At 41.8% G+C, this 27,965-nt stretch overlaps 1 protein-coding gene across 4 annotated transcripts in view; it reads left to right on the top strand.

Annotated features, from left to right (window-relative positions):
- Positions 1-27,965, top strand: part of MKI67 (marker of proliferation Ki-67) — a 98,753-nt gene that overhangs the window by 58,543 nt on the left and 12,245 nt on the right. For 2 of the 4 annotated variants that reach the window (XM_053692509.1, XM_053692507.1), the window contains 7 exons: positions 1,763-2,008; positions 3,041-3,265; positions 3,528-3,656; positions 3,936-4,193; positions 4,796-5,962; positions 24,595-24,888; positions 25,192-25,437. In XM_053692509.1, the coding sequence (XP_053548484.1) occupies positions 1,763-2,008; positions 3,041-3,265; positions 3,528-3,656; positions 3,936-4,193; positions 4,796-5,962; positions 24,595-24,888; positions 25,192-25,437 (2,565 nt within the window). The remainder of the gene's footprint in view (positions 1-1,762; positions 2,009-3,040; positions 3,266-3,527; positions 3,657-3,935; positions 4,194-4,795; positions 5,963-24,594; positions 24,889-25,191; positions 25,438-27,965) is intronic. The other 2 variants (XM_053692510.1, XM_053692508.1) reach the window with 2 other exon arrangements.

Below are 27,965 nucleotides of genomic sequence, written 5' to 3'. Positions count from 1 at the left end.
TTCTGTTGAGGAGAGGTCAAAAAGCGACTTCTACCTCTTTCCTTTTGGCTTAAAAGCATCATCCGATTGGCTTACGAGACTGCCGGACTGCAGCCCCCTGAAAGAATCACAGCTCACTCTACTAGGGCTGTGGCTTCCACATGGGCCTTCAAGAACGAGGCTTTTGTAAGGCAGCGACTTGGTCTTCACTGCACACTTTTGCCAAATTTTACAAATTTGATACTTTTGCTTCTTCGGAGGCTATTTTTGGGAGAGAGGTTTTGCAAGCCGTGGTGCCTTCCGTTTAGGTAACCTGATTTGCTCCCTCCCTTCATCCGTGTCCTAAAGCTTTGGTATTGGTTCCCACAAGTAAGGATGACGCTGTGGACCGGACACACCAATGTTGGAGAAAACAGAATTTATGCTTAGCTGATAAATTACTTTCTCCAACGGTGTGTCCGGTCCACGGCCCGCCCTGGTTTTTTAATCAGGTTTGATGAATTATTTTCTCTAACTAGTCACCACGGCACCCTATAGTTTCTCCTGTTTTTTCCTCCTGTCCGTCGGTCGAATGACTGGGGTGGGCGGAGCCTAGGAGGGACTATATGGCCAGCTTTGCTGGGACTCTTTGCCATTTCCTGTTGGAAGAGATATTCCCACAAGTAAGGATGACGCCGTGGACCGGACACACCATTGGAGAAAGTAATTTATCAGGTAAGCATAAATTCTGTTTTGTTTTTTTTTTGGAGAAAATGTAATTCATGTTGAGGTTTTGTTTAAAAAAAATGTTTATATTTTTAACCCCTGGGCATTTTAACCAAAAACTTCCCCAAAAGACCAGAGCATTTTTTGCCTTCACTATATATTTAATCAGAAATGGAGTCCCTCCCCCACTGCACAATGGTCACCCCCATCTTAAGTACTGGCAGAAAGTCTGCAGTTACTAAAATAAAAGGATATATATATCTATCCCCACTACCTATTTGCTGCCATCTTAGGTACTGGCAGTTGTCAGTGTTTTTGCCGTAGTGGTCCACCACCCTCCAGCAATGGGCCACCCGCCTCCTTCCATAACTTTCCAGCCACCCACCAACGATCGTCACCACAGCTGCCATTGCAGAGGGCCACTCTCTGCATCAGTAACTCTGCCTGTCTATTTCTGCACTGCCCCACTTGATGTCGTGTTAACTTGACATTCATTTTAACCCCTTAACGACCAGCGCCGTACCCTGTATGACGCTGGATGTTAAGCACAACCCTTGGTACCCTTTACGACCCTGGGCCTCTTTCTGCCGCAATCTCGCTAAAACTAGCTAAATTTCTACAATGCCATACAGAATGTCGTCTTAACTTGACATTAACTTTAATATAGTTCTGGAAAAGGCATTAACTTTTTTTTTTTCTGAACAGTTATCAGTAATTTCCAACACTAGTAATTTTGTCTGCAATCCGAACATGATTTAAAGTTTCATGGCTTGAAGAAAAAATGTCAAGCTTGACATGTCCTCTACAGGGGCCTATTTGCAGCCTTTAGACTAGCTGGAAAACCTGATTATAAAGAAATGCATGCATTGTTCTATGTCTTTGTGTTTAAGGGAACATAAGTAAGCGTTTCAGGAGTTGTAAAAAAAAAAGCTTAAAGTAGATTCCTTTGTTTACCAAAAATACGGTCATAGGTGTGATGGCATGTCCCTTGCCACAGACTGAACTGGAGTTGTTTAATTCACATATATAGGTATTTTATATTTACTGAACCTTTATAACCTTTTTAATTAATTTGTAGCACCTAAGGAGATGAATGTACATAAAGAGGGGCATGAAGATAAAGCAATGCAAGATATTATAGCCCAGCCTTCACGTAGATCTAAGACTACACCAACTAATCTTTCACAAAAAGAAAACCATGAAGGCAGTCAAGAACAAAGTCTAGTACTAACTTCTGTAAATAGTGGAAATGATAGAACGCCAACCAGGAAACGAGGCAGACCTTCTAAAGGAAGTCTATCTGACTATGCAAATATTTTGAAAGGTGAGATTACATTATTTTTTTTCTTAAACTTCTTGTATGTCTTTTTTTTTTTTGGTTGAAGTTATTCCCTCATAAGGATCTATCAAACAGGCACTCAAAGGTTTTAAAATATCAAGCCTTTATTACAAATATTAAAATCGGTCATAGCATTTCGGCTCATACATAAGCCTTTGTCGAATAGAGCAATAAGAATGTAAACAGACATTCATCACGTTAACCCGGTTTATTAGTGTCACTGGTCTTTCTATGGGGGTTGCCTTTTTTATTGCGCTGTCTTGCAGGAGTGAGGGTGTTATAGCGTGGTCTTGCCGCTAGCAACGTACAGGGTACTTCAGTCGTTAAGAGGTTACTTCTTAAGGCTACATAACTTTCTTCTTAATACATATATTCTTTGAAAAGGCTTTAGAAATGTATCCCTCTTAAAGTAAATGTAAGGAAATATCTACTCAATCTAGAAGGCACATGTTGAGAGAGTGCAACCCATGTGGATCGTACTTCTGCAGAAAGTACCCAAAATGAATATCAAAACTTTCTTTAATTTCCCCTTCATTATAAAAATTGTTTATTTTTACATAGTATGCTGTAAATGTTCTCATTTGCACTGTTGTAAATGTGCTTGCCATAAATGTAAAACCTATGACCCTTAAAGTGCCATTAAAGGGTCAATTGAGGTAAGTGTGTGAAAGTGTAAATAGAAAGCTTAAAGGGACACTGAACCCACGTTTTTTCTTTTGTGATTCAGTTGGAGCATGAACTTTTAAGCAACTTTATAATTAACTCCTATTATCAAATTTTCTTTCTCTTGGTATCTTTATTTGAAATGCAAGAATATAAGTTTAGATGCTGTCCCATTTTTGGTGAACAACCTGTAGGCTCTGTAGACCTCTGTATTCTCAGATGTCAAACGCACTCAGACATGGGGAGGCAGAAAAATCAAAGGACCATCTGTGCATTGATGCGTATAATTTTGATTTTGTACTCGTTTTTATGTAAGGTTCTAAACTATTAGTTTTTTTTCTTTTGTTACTCAAGCTGGCGAGATCATGAAAACAACCAGCTCTCCAGTTTCTCCTAAGAAAATAAATACATCCACTAACGCAACACCCATAAAAAACGCACAAAGTGGCCACATTGACCCACCAGTAGAAGTACCAAAAACTATGGAAGGCAATGTTGAAAAAGTTAAATCCACTCCACTTAAGAGGAGCGGTCGACCTACAAAAAATCAATCTGAGAAAGCTACAGCTGAGGTGCAAGGTGAGAGCTTTTATATGTGGTCTTTTGTGTCACTGAAGTGTTTTTTCTTTTTTTTTCTTTTTTCTTTATTTGAGGAAAATTTAATTTAAAGTGGTGTATATGTATATATGTGTGTGTATGTATGTATGTATGTATATATGTATATGTGTGTGTATATATGTGTGTGTATATATATATATATATATATATATATATATATATATATATATATATATATATATATATTATTTTTTTTTTTTTTTTTTTTTTTTTTTTACTATAGTTCTTGAAAAAGCAGTAATGTTTTCTGAACAGTTATCAGAAACCACAATCACCAGTAGTGAAATTACTGCAAAGAAACACAGAGGAAGACCTAAGAGCCCTGCTGGTGTGTCTGGCCCATCTATTGATGGTAAGATGCATTGATTGTCAGAGGTTGACAAAATAATGTCCAACACCTAGTCATTTGTCTGTGAACCAAAAATAATTGAACTCTTTGGAGACGAGCGACGTACAGGGTCTTTCTATGGGGATTGCACAAGATCGTGACGAGGGAGGGTATAATAGCAAGATATTATAAAAAAGAAAATCCTGAAAGGGTCATTATCAGAGAAAACATTTTACTTCTCACACACTGAAATATTCATGTTACTGATTCTGCTCTTCTAAGGTTGTTTCTTTAATATTTTAGCCACTGAGAACCAAAACGTAGCTAAGTCTGTTCAGCAAGAGAAGAAAACCTCAAGATCTCGTTCCACTTCTCAATCTAAAAGTACATCAAAGTCACCACAAAAGCAAAACTTGGAGGAAAGTGGCACAACAGTACAAAATGCAGAATTACAGAATTTGCTGATCTCTATAATCCCAGGCACTGATGGACCCACTCCAATAAGAAGAGGCAGACCGTCCAAGAACATTTTGTCTAATGTAATGGAGTCTGCTTTAAAAGGTGAGTTTTTCCTTATTGTATTTGTTGGAAAACCGGATTAAAAAATACTAAATATTGCATGCTTTGACTTTGCTAAAGTGACAAGTGTTTTCAGCAGTTTTTTTTTTTTAAGCACATTTTCCTTTGTTCACCAAAATAACGAATTTCTTTGTAATGACAGCGTGTCCATTTATTCATAACCTATTGGAAATACTTCTCCTGGCCACCAGGTGGAGGCAAAGACTCCCCATACAGAGAATTTAACATCTCCCACTTCCCTTACCCGTTCAGTAGCTCTTTGCCTCGTTTCATGGAGGTAGGCAAAGAGGTGCTCTTGTAAAGAATCTGAAGTTATTGTCAATGGATTGTTTCCTGCAAGAGAGGACAGGGGAGTTGTTGAAAGACATGTAATTCTTATGCCTCTTCTGGTTTTTCTGCTATCCTCCCTTTTAGGCAAATAGTGTTATTTACACTGATTTTTCTTTGTTTTACATCTCTCTTGTAGGAGACGATTACAAAAGCTGGGCAACTTTACAACCATCAAAACTAAAATGTTACTTATTTCTGTGAAATATTCATATTACTGATTCTGCTCTTCTAAGGTTGTTTCTTTAATATTTTAGCCACTGAGAACCAAAACGTAGCCAAGTCTGTTCAGCAAGAGACGATGATAACCTCAAGATCTCGTTCCACTTCTCAATCTAAAAGTACATCAAAGTCACCACAAAAGTTAAAGGAAAGTGGCACAACAGTACAAAATGCAGAATTACAGAATTTGACGCTCTCTGTAATTCCAGACACTGATAAATCCACTCCTACAAGAAGAGGCAGACCATCCAAGAAGATTGTAGCCACTGAGAACCAAAACTTAGCCAAGTCTGTTCAGCAAGAGACGATAAAAACCTCAAGATCTCGTTCCACTTCTCAATCTAAAAGTACATCAAAGTCACCACAAAAGTTAAAGGAAAGTGGCACAACAGTACAAAATGCAGAATTACAGAATTTGACGCTCTCTGTAATTCCAGACACTGATGAATCCATTCCTACAAGAAGAGGCAGACCATCCAAGAAGATTGTAGCCACTGAGAACCAAAACGTAGCCAAGTCTGTTCAGCAAGAAACGATAAAAACCTCAAGATCTCGTTCCACTTCTCAATCTAAAAGTACATCAAAGTCACCACAAAAGTTAAAGGAAAGTGGCACAACAGTACAAAATGCAGAATTACAGAATTTGACGCTCTCTGTAATTCCAGACACTGATGAATCCACTCCTACAAGAAGAGGCAGACCATCCAAGAAGATTGTAGCCACTGAGAACCAAAACGTAGCCAAGTCTGTTCAGCAAGAGACTATAAAAACCTCAAGATCTCGTTCCACTTCTCAATCTAAAAGTACATCAAAGTCACCACAAAAGTTAAAGGAAAGTGGCACAACAGTACAAAATGCAGAATTACAGAATTTGACGCTCTCTGTAATTCCAGACACTGATGAATCCACTCCTACAAGAAGAGGCAGACCATCCAAGAAGATTGTAGCCACTGAGAACCAAAACGTAGCCAAGTCTGTTCAGCAAGAGACTATAAAAACCTCAAGATCTCGTTCCACTTCTCAATCTAAAAGTACATCAAAGTCACCACAAAAGTTAAAGGAAAGTGGCACAACAGTACAAAATGCAGAATTACAGAATTTGACGCTCTCTGTAATTCCAGACACTGATGAATCCACTCCTACAAGAAGAGGCAGACCCTCCAAGAAGATTGTGTCTAATGTAACTGCATCTGCATTAAAAGGTGAGTTTTTCTTTATTGTATTTCAGGCAATAGTACACCTACCAAAATGTTTCACCTATTGCCAGTCTTCAGTTAATAGATATTGCAAAATGTTGGGTTCATCTGAGATCAAGGTTGACATTTAATGAACTTTGTAGCCAGTAAAAATATTTAACTGTCAGCCCCCTTATTTTTCAGGGAATAAAACCTTGAGGAGTAAACTGGTAAACATATGCCAATGTAATTTGTGAAGCCCTCTACAAGGATAAGACACAGAATGTAAAATACTTTCTCTATAAGCACCGAATGTGCAAAATTTTATTGTAAGGAACAATGTTTACATCCACTCCGCTTAGAGGTCATGCCACTCATATAAATGTTGCATAGTTTGTTTAAATTTGTTTAAATAATGTATAGCTTCATTGCCAACAGAAAGTCAAATTGATATTTAAATTTGTCAGTGACGAGAGCTGGGTATCATATTTCAAATTTAGAAAAATGAAAGAGAATGTGATTTGTTTTAGATGCTAGAGGGAAATTCATAGTTTAAAGTGCTTTCTTAATGGAAATTCTCCACTTACACTCTGATCTTCTCCCACAATAACTTTTATTTTGTTTGGCCTTTTACATTGAGAGGTCCTTGGGTGACCTAGTGCTTGCAAGCATGAAATTAGATTGTGTGCAAAAGCTAAGAACTTTGAACCAATCGGTTCCTTATTGTTTAAATAGGACTCCACTTGCTGCCTAGCACTTTATGCTGAGGAAACGGCGCGGTAGACACCGAGAAACACATTGCATTTTTGTGCTATTGTGTTAAGAGTGAATGTAAATTTTGATGCTAAAGTGCCCGGTTTTAAAAAAAAAATTGATTACAAACAGGGGCACTTTAATTCATCAAAATTTTCATTTCACTCCTGTTGTGAAAAAATACTTACCTTTTTAAACTTGACAGCCGATCCAGCTTCCTCCACCCGTCGCAAAGCATCTTCTAATCCTAGGTCTAAAATGAGGAATCCGGCTTCCTCCAATCACGGCGTTTAATAAGACACTGATTCCCCCGGGGGGGGGGGGGGGGAGAGAACCGTGATTAGAGGATAACCCATCCATCATTTCTGACGTCAGAAATGGCTTGCGACGACCGTTGGAAGCTGTAGCTGCTGTCAAGTTTAAAAAAAAAAAGTTTTTTCACAATGTGTGAAATGTAAATTTTGATGCATTAAAGTGCCCCTGTTTTTAATCGAATTTTTAAAAACCGGACACTTTAGCATAAAAGTTTACATTCACTTTAATACTGTTCTTAATTTTGTATACTTTGTTTTCTTTTTAATGACTCAATGAGTCCACGGATCATGTAATTACTATTGGGAATATCACTCCTGCCCAGCAAGAGGCGGCAAAGATCACCACAGCAAAGTTGTTAAATATCACCTCCCTTCCCTCCAACCCCAGTCATTCTCTTTCTCTGCGTTAGAGCAAGGAAGTGGTAAAGTTAGGTGTTGGAAAAGAAGAATTTTCAAGCAAGAATTTATTTTTTAGTTGGTGCAAGATTGTGCTGCTTTCTTCTATGGCGTAGCCGTAGTCCATATCAGTCTCTTCAGTAGAGCAGTGGTTGCTTTAGCGCAATGGGAACTTGTGGGACATAATTCTCACTGTGCCTCCCATATACTGATGCTGCCCTAACTCTGAAAACCTTAGGGATATTACTCGGTCCTTTCTCTTGTTTCACAGGTCCATGTGAGGGAGAGGACCTCTCAAACCTGGGAGCTGCCTTGCTGTCGGGCAGAATGAGGCAAGTGCTGACTTTAATTTCTGGGGTTAATAGAGAACTCAGAAAAAGTTGGGTACTTTATTTCATAGGATGGGACATATAAGGAAGCCTCATTGGAATTGGGCACTTTATCTTTAAAAGGCATAAATTCTATGTACACACACTATGGACAGCCTAGACGCAGGCACTGGGGCAAGGAAAATACTTTGTGGTGATTTCACATCTCCCGGCGGTTTCATAACAATATGCCGACCGGGAGATGACTTTATTGGCGACGCCCATGATGGGCAGTACTAGAGGAGGAGGCAATTGCATTGCGTGCCTTTTCTCCTTCACTTCCTAATAATTAGAAAAATAAGCTGTACAACTTCACCTTCCATTACGCATTCTCTAATTTAATATGCGTGTTTAGGATCGTAGACCGACTTTCTGCAGCTGCTGCTGAGTTCTGAGTCTGTTGGTGAGGGAACTCTCAGGAATCATATGACAATGTTCAATATATGCCGCAGCTTTCTCAAGTGTCCCAAATTTTACCGCCCTCACATGCAATGCCCTGCACTTTCAGTAAGCAAGGTTTCTGATGCAGTTGTTGCTATTTCGAATGCCCCCTCTCAGAAGTCTGAGGAGGATACCTTAGTAGTATCTGAAGGTGAAATTTCAGATTTTGACAGTAATTCTTTTTGCGGATACTGAAGTTGTATCTTTCAGGTTTAAGCTAGAACACCTCCGTCTGTTCAAGGAGGTTTTAGCTACTTTGGACGACTGCGACACCACGGTCGTAGTTAATCCTAAGAAATCCAGTAAGCTAAACAAATATTTTGATGTACCTTCCATGGTGGAGGTTTTTCCTGTATCAGATCAAGCTACTGAGATCAATGCTAAGGAATGGGAGAGACTGGGTATCCCTTTTTCTCCATATTTAAAAAGATGTTTCCCATAGCGGACTCTATCAAGGAGTCTTGGCAAACAGTACCCAAGGTGTAAGGGGCAGTTTCTACTCTGGCCAAGAGAATTACTATACCCATAGAGGATAGTTGTGCCTTTAAGGATCCTATGGATAAAAAATTAGAGGGGTTACTCAAAAAGATGTATGTACACCAGGGGTTACAATGGCAACATGCAGTGTGCATTGCTACGGTCACTAGCGCGGCGGCATATTTGTTTGATGCGTTGTCTGCTGCTATCAGGACAGACACTCCCCTTGATGAAATTCAGGTTAGGATAAAAGCTCCTTTAAGATGGGAAACTATTCGTTCCATTCTCCCTTTTGGTCCTAAAGGGTCAATTTATAACAGTGGATTTAAAGGACGCATACCTGCATGTTCCCATTCACAGGGATCATCACAAGTTTCTAAGGTTTGCTTTTCTAAACAAACACTTCCAATTCGTGGCTCTTCCTTTCGGTCTTGCCACAGCTCCCAGAATTTTCTCAAAGGTTCTGGGATCCCTACTGGCGGTGCTCCGATTAAGTTCTTAATTACGTATTTTTGTTCTGAGGCTGACGACTTGGAGATTGAATGTTTGTATCTTAATATAGCCGGACAGTTCAGCTTGCTAAGGCTCTGTTGCTGAGCTCTGTAGCAACCCAAGGGGTTGCAGGTTCATCCCCGACGAGGTCTACTCCACTTTCATCCTGAGGTCGATAAAATGAGTGGCACTTTGAGACCCTTGCGGGTGATTGGCCGTACTTGAAAGTACCTATACATTCATTCTTTTGTGCGAAGTAATCTCTGAAGCACATTTTAAGGAGTTATCTTAGTAGCCTCAAGGTCAGATTCCAGCTAATTCCATTAGGTGGATGGTGAACTTTGCTGCTTTATAAGCTGAAAGTCGAGTTCGAATCCAGCTGTGGCTATGTAGTCTTCTTACCCTAGCATCTGGGGAATGGGCTGGATGTGCAATCCTTATCAGGTCCTGGTCAGTATCAGGCCTGAGTTAAGTCGGTTGCTCCTCCTTGAATCCTTATCGTTAAGGTTTTTTTTCTACACAGGATTATGCTTAAAGTTTTTGTTTGTTTCTGCTTTCTTCTGCTAAGAGTTCTGGATTCGCAGTGTAGTTCTCCTTATCTTGTATTTTCTCTTGGATAAGGTCGTTCTCTGTACCAGGTTTGGTTTTCTTCTAGGGTCCTTTTGGACAAAAAGGAGATTGGGTTCCCTTTCTCTGTCCTATTATGTTCATGTAGATCGGCTGTTACAAATCCTAGATGTTGTGTGGGCTGAATAATTTTATCTACAATATTAGGACTTTTGTCAGTCTTCTACATTGTTTTTGTTTTTCTAAAAATAATTACTGGAAAATTCCTTCCACTTTCTTCTCTGGTTGCAAAGTGTTATTCGTAGGGCTTATAAGCCTGCTGGACAGCAGTCTCCTGAGGTTATTTAAGCATCTCTGCTGGGGCGGTGTATTTTTCGGGCCTTCAAAAATGAGACATCTGTGGAAACGTTTTTTCTGACTTTTGTTAATTTGCTATTGCCTCGGCTGAGGCTTCTTTTGGGAGAGAGGTTTTTCAAGCAGTAGTGCCTTCTGTTTAGATAACCTGTCTTGTCCCTCCTGTATAATGTGTCCTCTAGCTTGGGTATTCCCAACAGTAATTGATTCGTGCACTCACCATATCATTAGAAAGAAGAAGAAAAAATGATGCTTACCACGGCCCTCCCTTTTTTTTTTCTCAGTGTTATTGGTATAAACCTCAGGCACCTTGTGTTAGTTCCTTTCTCTCCTTTTTATTCGGTCGCATGACTGGGGCGCGTGGGAAGGGAGGTGATACTTAACAGCTCTGCTGTGGTGCTCTTTGCCTTCTCCTGGCCAGGAGTGATATTCCCAACAGTAATTGATGATCTGTGGACTCACCGTGTCAAATTTATCAGGTAAGCATAAATTGTTTTTTACTGTGACCTCATCAGATTTCATAGTAAACTTCCATAAACTGAATAAGGAAATAACATGTGTGCATGAGGCAGGTCCCTGGACAGGCATACTGATTTGCTGCTTAAAGTCCTTCATAATGGAGTGTGAATATTTAGGGCATTTTGAGGTAAAATATCATTTTTTTTTTTTTTATAAATTTTTTAACATAGATGTTCAGGTGATATTTTCTAGTCGGCTTTTTACAGCTATGCTGCATCACTTTCAAGTGTTAAAACATTTGGGTATCATGACCCTTTTAATTAATAATTAAAAAAAAAAAATACAGTTCCTTGCCTGTAAGTCACAATATTCTCTGCCTGTGTCTTTATTTGGATTTTAGAACACAAAAATCAAACCAATCTATACATAAAATAAATTTTACCTTTCCGATTACAGCACTGTACTCTTGCCAATATAGAACTACTTTTAGAATGCATGTATAAGCTGTATGACATGTAAATATCGCCTACATTATATAAAATGTTTTCTTAAACGGGAAGAGTCCACAGCTGCATTCATTACTTTTGGGAATTTGGAACCTGGCCACCAGGAAAAGGCAAAGACACCCCAGCCAAAGGCTTAAAGTGAAGGTCAAGTCTGGCGTTTTGGTTAGCATTTTTCAATATGTTTGCTAAATTCAGTATGATGTTCATTCATCAAATTATATCTAGATACAATGAAAAGTTATATTTTTTACTTGTTGAATCGGCTCCGTTTCGCCTGTATAATCTGCCCGCCATACTGCCGTTATTGATTGACAGTTTTTCTATCCTATCTATTGTTTACCCCCGTGGCGTCCAGCCCCTTTTCTGTTTCGTCATTCAAACCGTCTGCGCATGCGTTTAAAAAACAGCGCGTCATAATCGGAATGCTCGTTCATGTTTCGAGCATGCGTTGTCCGCTCTCGCAATTGTTGAAACATTGAATTAACAGCAACGCTCTCTCGCTCTATTAGAGGGTGCAGAGCGATCTTGCGAGTGACTGACTGACAGACTTCTGTAGCAATGAATGATAGAATTGGGTTTATACATTGCATACAAAGTTACGTGGATGAAACGCATGCGCTATTGAGTTGACGATACGCATGCGCAGTTGAAAAAAAACACGGGTGCACGAGCGCTTGTAAGAAACAAAGCAACGTCATAACAGCACAATAAGGAAGTGTGGTAGGGGCGGAGCTAATCTCGATAACAGAGGTATATTATAAATAGATTTTATTTGAAATGGATTCGTTTTTTATACATATAAAATCAGCGAGTGCAATATTTTTAACTTAAAGTTTAACATGGTGTATTGTTAATAGCAAGAATTGACCTTCACTTTAAATACCTCCCCCACTTCCCTCATCCCCCAGTCATTCTTTGCCTTTCGTCACAGGAGGTTGGCCGAGAAGTGTCGGAAGATTTTTATATAGTCTCTTATGGAGGATAGTACTCTTCGAAATTGGACTGGAGTTTAAGTAATCCTGTCAGCCTCTGTGAGAGCATGGATGAAGACTAGAGTCAGGAGATGCAGGGAGAGTCTTTCTGCGAAACCATCCCGACTCATGTTAACAGCTCCTTGGCAATCAGCTTTGAAAAGTTTTGCTGCCTGCTTTCTTTTAAGTCCTTGTCAGAAGCGAGGCTACTATATATCACACTTGAAGGGCCGTGTTCCTGTTCCACACCGTTGATTCTGGTAAGATTGTTTTATTTTACTTCGATGATGTGAATAAGTAATGTAAACTAAGAAGTCTGGGTCTCAGTGGGACTCGTTACTTGATTCCTTATAAAGATAAATATCTCCTCAGGGGGGTTATTGAACAGGGGGGACTTTAATCATGTTATGTGATTGTCTGCTAATGTGTAGTGTTACTTGGGCTCGTGGTTAGTTCAGAAAATAACTGCCTTTTCTTTTCAGGCTGTGCAGCCCTTGTAGGCCTTGGCGTGCTTTTCTGTGGCCTGCACGGTGCACCTTGCTTCTGTGCTCCATTTCTGTATTCCTGACCATGTGGCGACGGAGAGAGTGTTTCGCTAGCTGTCTGGGTCTCAGGAGGTGGTTAGTGCCCCTGCTATTGGGTGTCAGGTGCCGGTTTTTATTTTTCTATCCATAACTTATGTATACCAAGTTATGGAGGATTATGATTTTTTGGAGACGGATGTCTCTGATTCAGATTCAACTTCTTGTGAAGAGTATGAAATGGCCCGGGTAATCCATGCCCATCAGTTATGTTCTGAATGCCGCTTTAGGGTCCTCCCTCTACCGATACAGGGAACTTAGAGTCCGCCGAGCCATCCGCCCCTAAGGATCCTATGTCCAACCGTCTGGGTCAGTGTCGTCAGTTGCCCCGGCGGAGGTCAGTCTTGCTTTTCGTTTTAGACTGGCGCGCCTTCGTGTCCTGCTACGGCATGTTTTGGCAGTGCTGGAGAATCCCATTACTAATAGGTTGAGGGTTTCTCTGTCTTAGGTTCCAGGCGGCAAGCTTGGTTAGACGTGTGGGGATAAAGTTAACAATCTGGTCGTCTCCAACTTTCTTTCTGTTTGAGTATCTTATTCCAGTTCTGAGCTTTAAAAGAATGGGCTCTCTGTTAGGATGTATTTTATTTTTTATTTTTTTTCGAAGCTCATGTCTTTTTCCGTTGGGAAATATTTCTTCTCTGGAATTGGATACTAGCGATTTTGTGGTCGCTTGGGCACTTCCGCGGAAGTCACATGTTAAGGTGTTGGTACATTATGTTTCTAGATCCTTTTATCGATTCCTCTTGGGGTCTCCAATTTTCTGTGTCCTAGATCAGTTTTGAGAGCCCTACGTAGCAGGCGGGTCCTGATAGAGCGCTGTCTCTTTTCCTTACGGTCTATATCATCCATGTGATGACGGTGTAACCAGCTGACCTGACTGGGTGGAAAATTGCGCTCTCGGATGAGTATTTTTCTTGGTCTTTTCTTGCTTTGCTTTTGCTAAGAGTTTTCGTGAAGTGAACCTTCCATACATTTTTTTTTTTAAAGCTCTGTCCATGCAGGGCTAAAACATGGTAGGGAAGCCTTAGTTCACAAACCTCAGGCTGGTTCTCGTTCTGCCTTTGGGGTGGGGCATCAGGGGATTGTACTCAGGCCTTACTGTCCTGTTCCTTGTGGGCAGGGGTCCAGAGCGGATCCTACTAGGGATCAATCTGGGCGATTTTCTTTGTCTGCTGTTTTGAGGTTCTCCTCTTGGAATCTGTTTTCCTGGATGACGGTCTCTCTTCCTTCGGGTTGAGGTTGATGGGCCTTTTTGTCCCCATTTCTTGTGGTTGGCTACAGGTCATCTGTTTCTGGAAGTTAAAGCTTTTTATTTAATCTACTTCCGGGATCTTGTCTTCTCCCATATTTTTGGGAGATTTAAAGATAGTCTCCCCTTTTTCCTGTCGCCCCTGTTTAGGCATTTTTGTGGGTTTCTCCTGCCAGGTGCTGGCATACAGGCTCCTTCAGTCCTCGAGTTTAGGGGTGTCAAAGAAGTGGATCCTGAGGATCTTGGAGACTTCTGTTAGCTACTCTACTCATTTTCTAAGGGATATGTGGTGTAGTGGTTAGCTCCACCGCACCTGAAGCAGGAGGGTAGTGGGCTTGAACCCAGGTAAAGCTCCTGTTATCTCATCAGTCTTGTGATTCTGGGAACAGCTAGCATTCTTTCAGTTTTCTCATCGTTACTTAGTCTTTTGACTTAGTGGGTATTGTCCCTAGGGCCGTAAAGCCTTCTAGCGTGGCTGCATGGCTTCACCGATGCCTATCACCTTTATGTTTGGAGTTATATCCCGCTGTGTGTGATAAGCTCTGTGTATGGTAAACTTAGTGAAAGTTCATTGTCCAAGGTGTCTTTGATATGACTGCACCACAGGCGATGCAATCAGAGTCCACTCCGGATGGGGTAACCTAACCTAGTGGTTCCTCAGGGGTTACTTTTTTAAGCCGGCTCCGAGTTTTCGACTGCCCGGCTTAGTTTTTCCTTTCTCCAACATAGGTGTGTCCGGTCCACGGCGTCATCCTTACTTGTGGGATATTCTCTTCCCCAACAGGAAATGGCAAAGAGCCCAGCAAAGCTGGTCACATGATCCCTCCTAGGCTCCGCCTACCCCAGTCATTCTCTTTGCCGTTGTACAGGCAACATCTCCACGGAGATGGCTTAGAGTTTTTTAGTGTTTAACTGTAGTTTTTCATTATTCAATCAAGAGTTTGTTATTTTCAAATAGTGCTGGTACGTACTATTTACTCAGAAACAGAAAAGAGATGAAGAATTCTGTTTGTATGAGGAAAATGATTTTAGCAACCGTAACTAAAATCCATGGCTGTTCCACACAGGACTGTTGAGAGCAATTAACTTCAGTTGGGGGAACAGTTTGCAGTCCCTTGCTGCTTGAGGTATGACACATTCTAACAAGACGATGTAATGCTGGAAGCTGTCATTTTCCCTATGGGATCCGGTAAGCCATGTTTATTACGATTGTAAATAAGGGCTTCACAAGGGCTTATTTAGACTGTAGACTTTTTTTGGGCTAAATCGATTGATATTAACACTTATTTAGCCTTGAGGAATCATTTATTCTGGGTATTTTGATATAATAATATCGGCAGGCACTGTTTTAGACACCTTATTCTTTAGGGGCTTTCCCAAAGCATAGGCAGAGTCTCATTTTCGCGCCGGTGTTGCGCACTTGTTTTTGAGAGGCATGGCATGCAGTCGCATGTGAGAGGAGCTCTGATACTTATAAAAGACTTCTGAGGGCGTCATTTGGTATCGTATTCCCCTTTGGGTTTGGTTGGGTCTCAGCAAAGCAGATACCAGGGACTGTAAAGGGGTTAAAGCTTAAAACGGCTCCGGTTCCGTTATTTTAAGGGTTAAAGCTTCCTAAATTGGTGTGCAATATTTTCAAGGCTTTAAGACACTGTGGTGAAAATTTGGTGAATTTTGAACAATTCCTTCATGTTTTTTCGCAATTGCAGTAATAAAGTGTGTTCAGTTTAAAATTTAAAGTGACAGTAACGGTTTTATTTTAAAACGTTTTTTGTACTTTCTTATCAAGTTTATGCCTGTTTAACATGTCTGAACTACCAGATAGACTGTGTTCTGAATGTGGGGAAGCCAGAATTCCTATTCATTTAAATAAATGTGATTTATGTGATAATGACAATGATGCCCAAGATGATTCCTCAAGTGAGGGGAGTAAGCATGGTACTGCATCATTCCCTCCTTCGTCTACACGAGTCTTGCCCACTCAGGAGGCCCCTAGTACATCTAGCGCGCCAATACTCCTTACTATGCAACAATTAACGGCTGTAATGGATAATTCTGTCAAAAACATTTTAGCCAAAATGAACCCTTGTCAGCGTAAGCGTGGATGCTCTGTTTTAGTTACTGAAGAGCATGACGACGCTGATATTAATATCTCTGAAGGGCCCCTAACCCAATCTGAGGGGGCCAGGGAGGTTTTGTCTGAGGGAGAAATTACTGATTTAGGGAACATTTCTCAGCAGGCTGAATCTGATGTGATTACATTTAAATTTAAATTGGAACATCTCCGCATTTTGCTTAAGGAGGTATTATCCACTCTGGATGATTGTGAAAATTTGGTCATCCCAGAGAAACTATGTAAAATGGACAAGTTCCTAGAGGTGCCGGGGCTCCCAGAAGCTTTTCCTATACCCAAGCGGGTGGCGGACATTGTTAATAAAGAATGGGAAAGGCCCGGTATTCCTTTCGTCCCTCCCCCCATATTTAAAAAATTGTTTCCTATGGTCGACCCCAGAAAGGACTTATGGCAGTCAGTCCCCAAGGTCGAGGGAGCGGTTTCTACTTTAAACAAACGCACCACTATTCCCATAGAGGATAGTTGTGCTTTCAAAGATCCTATGGATAAAAAATTAGAAGGTTTGCTTAAAAAGATGTTTGTTCAGCAGGGTTACCTTCTACAACCCATTTCATGCATTGTCCCTGTCACTACAGCCGCATATTTCTGGTTTGATGAACTGATTAAGGTGCTCGATAGTGACTCTCCTCCTTATGAGGAGATTATGGACAGAGTCAATGCTCTCAAATTGGCTAATTCTTTCACTCTAGACGCCTCTTTGCAATTGGCTAAGTTAGCGGCTAAGAATTCTGGGTTTGCTATTGTGGCGCGCAGAGCGCTTTGGTTGAAATCTTGGTCGGCTGACGCGTCTTCCAAGAACAAGCTACTAAACATTCCTTTCAAGGGGAAAACGCTGTTTGGTCCTGACTTGAAAGAGATTATCTCTGATATCACTGGGGGTAAGGGCCACGCCCTTCCTCAGGATCGGCCTTTCAAGGCTAAAAATAGACCTAATTTTCGTCCCTTTCGTAAAAACGGACCAGCCCAAGGTGCTACGTCCTCTAAGCAAGAGGGTAATACTTCTCAGGCCAAGCCAGCTTGGAGACCAATGCAAGGCTGGAACAAGGGAAAGCAGGCCAAGAAACCTGCCACTGCTACCAAGACAGCATGAAATATTGGCCCCCGATCCGGGACCGGATCTGGTGGGGGGCAGACTCTCTCTCTTCGCTCAGGCTTGGGCAAGAGATGTTCTGGATCCTTGGGCGCTAGAAATAGTCTCCCAGGGTTATCTTCTGGAATTCAAGGGACTTCCCCCAAGGGGGAGGTTCCACAGGTCTCAGTTGTCTTCAGACCACATAAAAAGACAGGCGTTCTTACATTGTGTAGAAGACCTGTTAAAAATGGGAGTGATTCATCCTGTTCCATTAAGAGAACAAGGGATGGGGTTCTACTCCAATCTGTTCATAGTTCCCAAAAAAGAGGGAACGTTCAGACCAATCCTAGATCTCAAGATCTTAAACAAATTTCTCAAGGTCCCATCGTTCAAGATGGAAACCATTCGAACTATCCTTCCTTCCATCCAGGAAGGTCAATTCATGACCACGGTGGATTTAAAGGATGCGTATCTACATATTCCTATCCACAAGGAACATCATCGGTTCCTAAGGTTTGCATTCCTGGACAAACATTACCAGTTCGTGGCGCTTCCTTTCGGATTAGCCACTGCTCCAAGGATTTTCACAAAGGTACTAGGGTCCCTTCTAGCGGTGCTAAGACCAAGGGGCATTGCAGTAGTACCCTACCTGGACGACATTCTGATTCAAGCGTCGTCCCTCCCTCGAGCAAAGGCTCACACGGACATCGTCCTGGCCTTTCTCAGATCTCACGGCTGGAAAGTGAACGTGGAAAAGAGTTCTCTATCCCCGTCAACAAGGGTTCCCTTCTTGGGAACAATTATAGACTCCTCAGAAATGAGGATTTTTCTAACAGAGGCCAGAATAACAAAGCTTCTGGACTCTTGTCGGATACTCCATTCCGTTCCTCTTCCTTCCGTAGCTCAGTGCATGGAAGTGATCGGGTTGATGGTAGCGGCAATGGACATAGTTCCTTTTGCGCGCATTCATCTAAGACCATTACAACTGTGCATGCTCAGTCAGTGGAATGGGGACTATACAGACTTGTCTCCAAAGATACAAGTAAATCAGAGGACCAGAGACTCACTCCGTTGGTGGCTGTCCCTGGACAACCTGTCACAAGGGATGACATTCTGCAGACCAGAGTGGGTCATTGTCACGACCGACGCCAGTCTGACGGGCTGGGGCGCGGTCTGGGGATCCCTGAAAGCTCAGGGTCTTTGGTCTCGGGAAGAATCTCTTCTACCGATAAATATTCTGGAACTGAGAGCGATATTCAATGCTCTCAAGGCTTGGCCTCAGCTAGCGAGGACCAAGTTCATACGGTTTCAATCAGACAACATGACGACTGTTGCGTACATCAACCATCAGGGGGGAACAAGGAGTTCCCTAGCGATGGAGGAAGTGACCAAGATTATTCTATGGGCGGAGTCTCACTCCTGCCACCTGTCTGCTATCCACATCCCGGGAGTGGAGAATTGGGAAGCGGATTTTCTGAGTCGTCAGACATTGCATCCGGGGGAGTGGGAACTCCATCCGGAAATCTTTGCCCTAGTCACTCAGCTGTGGGGCATTCCAGACATGGATCTAATGGCCTCTCGTCAGAACTTCAAAGTTCCCTGTTACGGGTCCAGGTCCAGGGATCCCAAGGCGGCTCTAGTGGATGCACTAGTAGCACCTTGGACCTTCAAACTAGCTTATGTGTTTCCGCCGTTTCCTCTCATTCCCAGGCTGGTAGCCAGGATCAATCAGGAGAGGGCGTCGGTGATCTTGATAGCTCCTGCGTGGCCACGCAGGACTTGGTATGCAGATCTGGTGAATATGTCATCGGCTCCACCTTGGAAGCTACCTTTGAGACGAGACCTTCTTGTTCAGGGTCCGTTCGAACATCCGAATCTGGTTTCACTCCAGCTGACTGCCTGGAGATTGAACGCTTGATTTTATCGAAGCGAGGTTTCTCAGATTCTGTTATCGATACTCTTGTTCAGGCCAGAAAGCCTGTAACTAGAAAGATTTACCACAAAATTTGGAAAAAATATATCTGTTGGTGTGAATCTAAAGGATTCCCTTGGGACAAGGTTAAGATTCCTAGGATTCTATCATTCCTTCAAGAAGGATTGGAAAAAGGATTATCGGCAAGTTCCCTGAAGGGACAAATTTCTGCCTTGTCGGTGTTACTTCACAAAAAGCTGGCAGCTGTGCCAGATGTTCAAGCCTTTGTTCAGGCTCTGGTTAGAATCAAGCCTGTTTACAAACCTTTGACTCCTCCTTGGAGTCTCAATTTAGTTCTTTCAGTTCTTCAGGGGGTTCCGTTTGAACCCTTACATTCCGTTGATATTAAGTTATTATCTTGGAAAGTTTTGTTTTTAGTTGCAATTTCTTCTGCTAGAAGAGTTTCAGAATTATCTGCTCTGCAGTGCTCTCCTCCTTATCTGGTGTTCCATGCAGATAAGGTGGTTTTACGTACTAAACCTGGTTTTCTTCCAAAAGTTGTTTCTAACAAAAACATTAACCAGGAGATTATCGTACCTTCTCTGTGCCCGAAACCAGTTTCAAAGAAGGAACGTTTGTTGCACAATTTGGATGTTGTTCGCGCTCTAAAATTCTATTTAGATGCTACAAAGGATTTTAGACAAACATCTTCCTTGTTTGTTGTTTATTCAGGTAAAAGGAGAGGTCAAAAAGCAACTTCTACCTCTCTCTCTTTTTGGATTAAAAGCATCATCAGATTGGCTTACGAGACTGCCGGACGGCAGCCTCCCGAAAGAATCACAGCTCATTCCACTAGGGCTGTGGCTTCCACATGGGCCTTCAAGAACGAGGCTTCTGTTGATCAGATATGTAGGGCAGCGACTTGGTCTTCACTGCACACTTTTACCAAATTTTACAAGTTTGATACTTTTGCTTCTTCTGAGGCTATTTTTGGGAGAAAGGTTTTGCAAGCCGTGGTGCCTTCCATTTAGGTGACCTGATTTGCTCCCTCCCATCATCCGTGTCCTAAAGCTTTGGTATTGGTTCCCACAAGTAAGGATGACGCCGTGGACCGGACACACCTATGTTGGAGAAAACAGAATTTATGTTTAACTGATAAATTTCTTTCTCCAACGGTGTGTCCGGTCCACGGCCCGCCCTGGTTTTTTTTTTTTTTTAATCAGGTCTGATAATTTATTTTCTTTAACTACAGTCACCACGGTACCATATGGTTTCTCCTATGCTAATATTCCTCCTTAACGTCGGTCGAATGACTGGGGTAGGCGGAGCCTAGGAGGGATCATGTGACCAGCTTTGCTGGGCTCTTTGCCATTTCCTGTTGGGGAAGAGAATATCCCACAAGTAAGGATGACGCCGTGGACCGGACACACCGTTGGAGAAAGAAATTTATCAGGTAAACATAAATTCTGTTTTCTTTGACTGGAATTTTGGGGGTCTGTATCCAGATCCCTTAGGACTGATTGGGACGTCCCAGTTTCCCGGTTTCGGGACGTCTTCTGTTCCTACGGGCATATTTTTCTCTCTTGCAGGGAGATTTAGACCTCTTACTGGGCCAGCCTTAGTGGCCGGATGGTTTTTTTCTTTCGGTAATGTCCTTTTGAGCTGGTCTAAAGCTTTACGCTTCAGCCCTGCTGTGGTAGCCTGGTGGTTAGCTTTAACTGTCTATCGAGCAGAAGGTTTGTAGTTTGAAATCAACTGCAGTCATTTGCACCTTGATTTTGTGATTGCAAGCTGTTAAGTTCTGGCTCGCTTTCCCTCCCTTTGGGGGGTGAATTTGACATTCCTTAGTATCTGCCTGGTGCTTGGGGGTATTTTATTCCTTTTTATTTGGTTTAGTGGGGTTGTTACCTTTGCCTTGCATGCGGGATGTTAGTGTGAAGGGATGGATTTCTTGTGCCATGCCTTTCTGGTAGTTCCAGTAGTGTCTCCTTTTGGGAGTGCCTTGTGTCTTCAGGAAGGGGGCTGTGTCTTGGTTATGGAACCAGAGCTCTTGGGTGGTCTGAATCCCTCCCTTTTTTCCTTCCTGCAGATCTAGATTCTGGGTACTTTTAATCCCTAAGTCTTTCGGACATTATCAGTCACTTTGGTGCTGGGTCTGTTACCGGAGCGAGAGTTAGGATCTGTCTGATCTGTTGATCTTACCCGCGTATCAGTTATTGTGCAACTTCTTTAAATGAGAGGCTTCGCGGTGGATCCCTCCTCGACAGGTAGTTTTCTCTACTGGGTTCGGTTGCTTTCTTTACTCTTTCTTTCTTTCTTTCTTTTTGGGAAGGTCCTGTCCTGCACTGTTTCGGAGTTCTTCTGAAGACGGTCCTGTGCGGTTTCATAGCTAGGGTGGCGACCTGTGGTCGTTATATCCTTATTTGTAGCAGGATGTCTATGGCTTGGAGGAGCATATTCAGATATCTGATGCTGTTTTTAAGAGTCCTCACTTTGCTTGCTGGGTCGGCAGGGTCTTTTCATAGGTGCCCTGTTCGTCCTGGTTCACTCTTTTGGAGTTCCTTTTCTTGGTGAGGGTCCTTTTGGACTCATTTAGCGGAGTCTCCTTTCTTTCCCCTTTCTTTTGATCGGGGGTGAGTTTAACTTTGCGTGCCTGCGGGACTTAGTCTCCTCAGAGGCTTTTGGCTCGGTTGGGTCTATTAACCTGAGTTGTCTCTCTAGCAAGTGCCTTGCTGGTTTTAACTGTTGGGCAGTTATCTCTGCCTTTTTCCTTTGTCCTTTTGGCTTCTAGTGAAACAGTTTTAGTCTACTGGAGTTATAGGCTGTGGTGCCCTCAGAAGGGGCGACTTTTGTACCCGCCCGTTTTGCATTCAGTGTCCTCTATCTTGGGTATTTTCCCAAAAGTAATATATGCAGCTGTGGCCTCTACCCCTTTAAGAAAAACTTAAATTATGCTTACCTGATTTTCTTTTCTTCTGACGCGAAGAGTCCACATCCCTCCGCTCGCGTTGTTCATAAGGGGCGGCCGTATTTTTTGTTCTGGCACCTTTTTCACCCTGATCTTTCTCCTACTGTTCCCTCTGCAGAATGACTGGGGGAAGTGGGGAGGTATTTAAGCCTTTGGCTGGGGTGTAATTGCCTCCTCCTGGTGACCAGGTTCTGAATTCCCAAAAGTAATGAATGCAGCTGTGTACTCTTCCTGTCAGAAGAAAAGAAAAATTATCAGGTAAGCATAATTATTATTATTTTTTTTATTTATTTTTTTTACTTGGTTCCATCCCTGCTCCAAACTGTACCTTTACCATTGTACAGATGTAAATATTCCAATATCCAAACTATTCCGAAATATAAGCCTTTTCCAATCCCAAATGTTTAAATACGTTATAGTTGAGATATCCGTATGACCCTCTGTTGGAAATGTTAAAAAAAAAATGTAAATGCTGTTAACCCCTTAATGACCGAGGACGTACGCCACACGTCCTCAGAAAAAAGGCAGTTAACGCCTGAGGACGTGTGGCGTACGTCCTCGGTTTGGAAAGCAGCTGGAAGCGATCCTCATCGCTTCCAGCTGCTTTCCGGTTATTGCAGGATGCCTCAATATCGAGGCATCCTGCAATAACAATTTGTACCCCTCCGGTGCAGAGAGAGCCACTCTGTGGCCCTCTCTACACCGGCCATCGATGGCCGCAATCGTTGGTGGGTGGGAGCTGCAGTGGGAGGCGGGTGGGCGGCCATCGATGGCTTCAGATTCACAGAGGGGGGGCGGGCGGGGGGGGGAGAGTCAGGGGCGCGCACAGACACGCGCGCGTGCACGGGGGATCGGCGGGCGGGCGCGTGCACGGGAGGGAGCGGGTGGGAACCACTTACACTACAGAAATAATTATGTAGTAAGTGGGAGGAAGAGGGGGAGTAAATGCCCCCAAAAACTAATCTAAGGGATCTGGGAGGGGGTGGGGGTAGGGGTTGGTCGTGGGGAAGCTACACTACAGCAAAATGTAAAAAAAATAAATACAAAAAGAGGAAAAAATATTGTTAACTGGGTACTGACAGACAGCTGCCAGTACCCAAGATGGCCCCCAATAAGGCAGGGGGGGGGGTTAGAGAGCTGTTTTTGGGGGGGATCAGGGAGGTTGGGGGCTAAGGGGGGATCCTACAAAGTAGCATATGTAAATATGCTAAAGATGTATTTTTTTTTTAAAAAAAAAAACTTTTATTTTAGTACTGGCAGACTTTCTGCCAGTACTTAAGATGGCGGGGACAATTGTGGGGTGGGGGAGGGAAGGGAGCTGTTTGGGAGATATCAGGGGGTCTGATGTGTCAGGTGGGAGGCTGATCTCTACACTAAAGCTAAAATTAACCCCGCAAGCTCCCTACAAACTACCTAATTAACCCCTTGACTGCTAGCCATAATACATGTGTGATGCGCAGCAGCACTTTGCGGCCTTCTAATTACCAAAAAGCAACCCCAAAGTCATATATGTCTGCTATTTCTGAACAAAGGGGATCCCAGAGAAGCATTTACAACTATTTGTGCCATAATTGCACATGCTGTTTGTAAATAATTTCAGTGAGAAACCTAAAATTGTGAAAAATTTAGCGTTTTTTTTAATTTGATTGCATTTGGCGGTGAAATGGTGGCATGAAATATACCAAAATGGGCCTAGATCAATACTTGGGGTTGTCTACTACACTACACTGAAGCTAAAATTAACCCTAGAAGCTCCCTACATGCTCCCTAATTAACCCCTTCACTGCTGGGCATAATACACGTGTGGTGCGCAGTCGCATTTAGCAGCCTTCTAATTATTAAAAAGCAAAACCAAAGCCATATATGTCTGCTATTTATGAACAAAGGGGATCCCAGAGAAGCATTTACAACCATGTATGCTATAATTGCATAAGTTTTTTGTAAATAATTTCAGTGAGAAACCTAAAGTTTGTGAAAAAAATTGTGAAAAAGTGAACATTTTTTTTTATTTGATCGCATTTGGCGGTGAAATGGTGGCATGAAATATACCAAAATGGGCCTAGATCAATACTTTGGGATGTCTTCTAAAAAAAAATATATACATGTCAAGGGATATTCAGGGATTCCTGAAAGATATCAGTGTTCCAATGTAACTAGCGCTAATTTTGAAAAAAAGTGGTTTGGAAATAGCAAAGTGCTACTTGTATTTATGGCCCTATAACTTGCAAAAAAAGCAAAGAACATGTAAACATTGGGTATTTCTAAACTCAGGACAAAATTTAGAAACTATTTAGCATGGTTTTTGTTTGGTGGTTGTAGATGTATAACAGATTTTGGGGGTCAAAGTTAGAAAAAGTGTGTTTTTTTCTATTTTTTCCTCATATTTTATAAAAAAATTTATAGTAAATTATAAGATATGAGGAAAATAATGGTATATTTTGAAAGTCCATTTAATGGCGAGAAAAACGGTATATAATATGTGTGGGTACATTAAATGAGCAAGGGGAAAATTACAGCTAAACACAAACACCGCAGAAATGTAAAAATAGCCTTGGTCCCAAACGGACAGAAAATGGAAAAGTGCTGTGGTCATTAAGGGGTTAAAGTTGTACTTCTCCTAAAAATTATATTCTTTAAATCAATAGGCTCATTGGAACAAGATTTGTATGTGTCAGATGACCTATCCCAAGCAAAGCTGGATGAGGTTAAAACATCACCTGGTAGAACAAATAGTAGAAAAGCTGCCCAGATACAAAGAAATACCAAAAATTCTAAATCTAATAGAACAGGTCAAGAGAACAAGATCGACCTGTTTGAGTTAAACCTAGAAGCACTTCCCTCAAGAACCCAAGCTGTGGTACAAAAGGAAACGGAAAAATCAGCTCCTTCAAGAAGAGGAAGACCCCAGAAGAATCTTCCACCTGTTTTACCTGCTAAAGGTACTCTTTACTTTGTTTAAAAAAAAATCTCATCATTTATGGGTTACTATAAAATACATTTATATTGGGGTGCAAGAAAACATTTTAGAACAACAAAAATTAGTATGTAGATCTGTTTCAAATATGGATAGTTCATAAAAATCAGGATTAAATTAAAGTATTTATTAGTTTCCTGTGTTAAATGCTTTACAAGATTCTGTTTTTTTGTTTTTTTTAATAGCTTCTAAACTTTGTTGTGTTGTGGCAGATTAGGCAGATCCCACCATATTTTGTAAGTTTAATTTGTGTTTAATTATCTTGCAGAAGATTTACCAGAGACTATTCCTGATGGCCTAGTTAATGAAATGCCAACAAAGAGGCGTGCAGCAAGACATGCTAATGTGGAATTACCTAAGGATGTTTCACATCAGTCAAAACGTTCAGTAGAGCAAGCTGGATCAGAAATTGAAGATTCATCATCTGGTACCAAATCTGAGAAGTCTGCTGGAGCAGAAATAGCGAAGAAAAGAACTATGAAAAAAGGACAAAAATCTCCTTCAAAGCCAAAAGGTACATTATAAAAAGGGGGGGGGGGGGAGGTTATCACTTCTATTCAACACACTTTAACTCTTGAGTGGTTTCCTTCTCACAATATTTTCTGCACACAGTATTCGAAGGTTTAATTTTGACTTGAGTGTCCCTTTAAATGAGACAAACATAAATATGTTAAACTACAGAACTGTACAAATTGATTTTAACTGAACTGTAGTGGCAGTGTAGATCAGGACTGCAATGGCTCAAATAAAAAATAATCTGGAAGGTTTTCAGTTCCACGTCTCAAATATTGCCATCTGCTTTATTATAAAGGCACCTTCATGGATTACATATTGGCAGCAACTTGCTGCTAGAAATTTACCCAGGGCCCTAAATCCCTAAATACTACCCAGAAAAGTTTGTCTAGGTCTAAAAAATTTAAATTTGTCCTACTAGAAGATTCCCAGCTGCTTAGCTGTGTTTTAGCCATTCCTACAAAGTGTTAATCATAAATGTGTGAATGCTGCTATAATATCAGCACAGAGGTAATAGTTTTTTTGCAGGTGATGGTTGTACATGGCAATTAATAGCGAGCATTCTAACCAAATACCCCTGTCCATTATAGTACCAACACTCACTCCCTGTAGTCCTATTCTGTTAGTAATAAGTTATATGAACATTAATACTAAAATAGGTGGTGCTTTATGTGTTTAAATTTCCAGACTTACTACTCATAATTCCCAGATTTAAAGATTCCCTTTACCTGCTCATGAGTGGCTGGGAAAAAAACCCAACCATTTATGCTTATCTGGTTTTCTTTCCTGGCATGGAGAGTCCACGATTCCATTCATTACTGTTGGGAATTCTATACCCAAGTAGAGAGGATACAGAATGGACAGGGAGGGAAAAACAAAAAGGTAGGCAGACCTAAACTGAAGGCACCACCACTTGAAGCACTTTTCTCCCAAAGGAAGTCTCTGCTGAGGCAAAAACCTCAAACTTGTAAAATTTAGTAAGTATGCAGAGGACCAGGTAGCCGCCTTAGAGATTTGTTACATAGATGCTACTTTCTTAAAAGCCCAAGAAGATAGCTCACGTGTAGAGTGAAGAAGACGAAGAATCATATTAAATCTACAGTTCACCCAAAAATGTTTCATTTAAATTGTTCCCAATGATCCATTTTACTTGCTGGAGTGTATAATTGTTTACAAGTAGCTCCTTTACCCCTATTCTTCATAAATGGAAAGAGTCCACAGCTGCATTCATTACTTTTGGAAAACAGAACTTTGCCACCAGGAGGAGGCAAAGACACCCCAGCCCAAGCATTAAATACCTCTCCCACTTCCCTCATCCCCCAGTCATTCTTTGCCTTTCGTCCCAGGAGTTTGGCAGAAGTGTCAGTTTGAGTTTAGTACTCTTCGGCATGGGACTGGAGTTTTAAGTAGTCCTGTCAGCCTTTCAGTGAAAGCATGGATGAAAGTTAGAGTCCGGAGATGCAGGGAGAGTCTTTCTGCGAAACCATCCGGACTCATTTTAACAGCTCTTCAAGCAATCAACGTTGACGAGTTTCGATGCCTGCTTTCTTCTAAGTCCATGGCGGAAGCGATGCTACTATCTGTCACACTTGAAGGGCCGTGTTCCTGTTCCACGTTGTAGATTCCGGTAAGATTGTTTCATTTTACTTTCGTCATGATTGTATGGTATTTATAAATGTTTTCCTGAGAGGCTACCACCTTGCGGGAGTAACTGTTGTCAGGGTCTCAGTGAGGCTCCTTTTTGTATCTTGGAACCAAGGGTTAATATCTCCTGAGGGGGGTTATTAAAAAGGGTTTTTTTTAATCATGTTATGTGATTCAACCTGCTTATGTGTAGTGTTACTTAGGCTCGTGGATGTGGAATGTAGTGTTACTTAGGCTCGTGGATGTGGAACATAACGACCTTTGGAAGTGACGTGGCCTTTACGGTCGGGCATTCTTTTTCTTGACTGTACGGTTCACCTTGTGACTGGGTATAGTCACGTTTTTGACTCCATTTCCGCATTCCTGACCGTGTGGTGACAAAGAAATTCTGATCTGCTGATTTCAGGCTCTTAGGTGGTGAGTGCCACAGCCATTGTGGGTGTCAGATGCTTAAGTTTTTGGTCCAATTTTTGTTTCAGTATCCTAGCTATGAAGGAGTCTGATATTGTGGAGACGGACGTCTGTTTCAATTTCTACTCCTTGCTCAGAATTTGTATTACTCTGGACGATACTAGCCTATCAGTTATGTTCTGAATGCCGTACTAGAGTACTCAATTCCTCGGGATTGGGGAATCAAGGGGCCGCTGAGCCATCCGCCTCTGGGGCCTCTATCCTCAGTGTCGAGTTCCCTTCCACCATCGCTTACTACGCATGCAGGTAACCCAGACTTTGTTTATCATTCTCCGGAAAGGTAGCTTCTTCCCTGCCAGGGGTTTTGGCACAATGTTGCATGTCCATAATTTTGGCACTGGCGCGTATGCAACTTCCAGAAGTTGGTTTTAGATACTGTTTATGTTCTGTTATCCAGGGCTCTTCAGGCTTGAG

This window comes from Bombina bombina, chromosome 9 (genome assembly GCF_027579735.1).
Source record: "Bombina bombina isolate aBomBom1 chromosome 9, aBomBom1.pri, whole genome shotgun sequence".
NCBI lineage: Eukaryota > Metazoa > Chordata > Amphibia > Anura > Bombinatoridae > Bombina > Bombina bombina.
Note: the sequence above shows the minus strand (reverse complement) of the source record. Positions and strands in the feature narration are given on the sequence as shown.